The sequence below is a fragment of the Pecten maximus genome, unplaced genomic scaffold (genome assembly GCF_902652985.1).
Source record: "Pecten maximus unplaced genomic scaffold, xPecMax1.1, whole genome shotgun sequence".
Taxonomy (NCBI): domain Eukaryota; kingdom Metazoa; phylum Mollusca; class Bivalvia; order Pectinida; family Pectinidae; genus Pecten; species Pecten maximus.
Window position 1 is genome coordinate 1 of NW_022981665.1, and position 3294 is coordinate 3294.

General features: G+C 33.5%; 1 protein-coding gene across 1 annotated transcript; it reads right to left on the reverse strand.

The window, feature by feature from the left end:
* Positions 1-6: 6 nt before the first annotated feature.
* Positions 7-1449, reverse strand: LOC117320177 (the record flags this gene model as incomplete). The annotated part of the gene is given in 1 exon segment (XM_033874839.1): positions 7-1449. A coding segment is annotated over 1 exon segment (1340 nt), but the record flags the coding sequence as incomplete, so codon positions are not given.
* Between the last annotated feature and the right edge of the window lie 1845 nt (positions 1450-3294).

The window sequence follows — 3294 nt, forward strand, 5'->3', positions numbered from 1 at the left end:
ACAAACCCTTCCATTTTCTTGCGCAATTCTTCATTGCTGATCACAATGCTTTTGGTTTTCAAGAGTTTTGCACATTTTACCAGACTCTGTCCCACTCGTAATGGAAGGGTAGGTATTGTGTATTGGTTTGTTTTGGAGTTAAAGCCAGCTACAGATCTTACAGCAACAATAACTTCCTCCCAGTTTGAAGGATCCAAACACTTCTCAATAGTGTCAACAGATGGACTTTTCTCTTGTATAGCCAATAACATCCTACCTAACTCTCTTAGCCTCTGTGCTAAATACTGGTGAGGGTGTTGCAGATGTCCATTTTGTTCATACATCCTACATGCAAAGTTAAGTAGTGTAGTATCTTTCAGAATTACAGACTTTACTTCATCATTTCTCATTTTTAACAAAATGTTATCATTCACATCTGTCTCCGCTTTCTTTGGCAACAATAGTTTGCCATTTGCAACAGGTTTCTGTTTCTTTGAAGTTGAAGTACTAGTGCCTGTATCCATTCTGGATATTCTACATTTCATGTGATGTTTCCAAAGATCTTTTTTTACATATAGTCCGAAACAGATGTCACAAGGTACATAGTCCTCAACTGATTTATGTTGGTGTTCTCTGGCACGATACTTCGGAATGAGCAGACCACTTCCTTTTGACAGAACATTATAATTGTGATTATAATTGCCTTCCTGTTGAATTGCCAGCCACGCAAGTCTCCGTTCATTAGAACCCTTTGGTAGTTGCAAAGCTTCCTTTACCTTGTCCTCAAATGGATGCCTTCTTTCCAGATGACGAGGTAACTTGGTCACTAATGTTTCACAATATAAACATGAAAAGTACTTCTGCTGTTTAACTTGGCATTTACTGAAGCGTTCTTGAATGATAACTTGGGGAGTGGTGGTTGATGGATAGACTGTCGATATACTTGATGTATCCTCGCTTGACGCTGTTTCTAGATCTGGTGTCTTCTCCAGAAGGTCAGTATTATCATTTTCCTTCACTGGACCAGTTCGTTCCCCATTTGCTGTTACTTTTCTCTCCAAGTTCTCAATACATGTATGTAACTTTCTTGTATTTGTCATGTCGTCTTCGCTACTACTATAATCACTTTCTGGAACGTAGTCATCATCTTCGTCTTCAGTACTGTCAGCATCCCTTCCATGTTCAACATTTGGTTGTTCTGTACATATACTTGATGTATCCTTGTTTGACGCTGTTTCTAGATCTGGTGTCTTCTCCAGAAGGTCAGTATTATCATTTTCCTTCACTGGACCAGTTTGTTCCCCATTTGCTGTTACTTTTCCCTCCAAGTTCTCAATACATGTATGTAACTTTCTTGTATTTGTCATGTCGTCTTCGCTACTGCTATAATCACTTTCTGGAATGTAGTCATCATCTTCGTCTTCAGTACTGTCAGCATCCCTTCCATGTTCCACATTTGGTTGTTCTGTAAAATAACCAAACTTTTCAATTCAGTTGCATTTTTTTTTGCTTTAGTAAATCTACGTTTACTATATATCCCTATAAATCAGTTTCTACCACAATAGGTGGGTGTTATTCAACTCTCAGGGTATCAAATAATCATTACAACTGTTGATACCACATGTGGAATAAACTTTATGTATAAAGGCCTGCTCTTATGTGTGTCCAATAACATTTGCCATGGAGGGGGTTTGGGGTTTTGTTTTTTAACGTCCTATTAACAGTCAGGGTCATTTAACCCCTTAACTCCTAGGATTTTTTAATGGAACTGAAAAAAATCCAACATTTTAGTTCATCATGATTTTTCACACTTTTGCGTCAATATTTTTGGTAAACAACCCATATATATTTAGAAACTTGAGAATATAACCTTTTCAAATTTGGTAATAAAAGTGTTGTTTTTGCATTATTGACGTTACCATGGTAACCAAAATTTATGATTTTTTGAAAAAAAGTAACTTATTTCATATGTTTATAAATTTTAAGCCAATGAGAGTGAATTAAATGCTAATTTATAACATTAATGATATATCAGACTCTTGAGGAAGGAGGATTAATACAAACAAAAGTAGTATTTTCTATTTATTTGCAGTTGTTGTCATGGTTACCGACTGAAATTAAAAGTAGTTATTTTTGTTTATGTTTTTATTTCCGTTTTATCTGCCTAGACTTCATTGTAAGAAATTTGGTTTTGTATTACAGGTATAATAGTTTAGTCAGCAGTCTATATATATATTGAAACTTGTAAAGGGGACCTATCCAGATTTTATAGCAAAACTTCTTTTTTTATTATTTAAAACGTTACCATGGCAACCAGAAGTGAAACTACGTAAAAATGCGATATTTTACCTAAAGAAACATGCGCATGTGCCCTCATCTGAATAAAAATGTAAAATGCAAAACAGTTTGCAGCTTAGATTGCTGTATATGATTATAAATGTTAATTATAAATCATATTCATAAGTAGGTTGTTGTTTTAATGGTTTTAACATTAATAATTAATCTTTCAAAAGTTATATTTAGTTATACATGTATTTATTCCTTTCCTATTTTATGGTTTTTTTCAACAGCTAACATGTGTCTCCAAATCAAGATATTAAAGCTGATTTTATCAATGTGAATTTTACCATTATGTAGAAAATATAAAATTGCAATTTCTCTCTTCAATATGTAGAATCTATGTACATTCTATAACCTTTTCTAGTTGCCATGGCTACCAATTTAGCAAGTGACCATTTTGATGTTTCATATCTACTTCACTTGTTGTATTTGTTCTAGTTTCTCTATACCTACCATAATTAGACACGCACAGAGATAGGATGATTAACAAAAGGGTCATAATAACTAGCATCTGGTACTACTAGTATACTAAAAACAGATTTACTGATAAAAATTAAAATCATTGAAGGCATGCAAATCAAATGGTTATAACCATCTTTGTGCATCATTCTATGTATGTCTTCCTAGCTGAGCAATCCTAGACTTAATTCATAGACAATAGACATGTAGAAATATAGACAGGTGAAGAAAGTCCAAGTTCCCCAAAGGACATATGTTATTGATGAAATGTTCAGCTTGAATAATCCAGTTTGGCAGACAAACAAGTTGATTGATATAAACATTTAAACTTGGTTGGTTACGTGTTTATTATGGATTATAAAGAATTCTGAACTATATTTATTACATGGCCAGGCAAGCCATATTTGGTATAAATGATAAATTGATGTACCATGTTTTTTGAAAATAATAATTTACTCAATCAAAATTGCATGTTTCAACTTGGTACCAGTTGCAAAAACAACAACAACACAAATA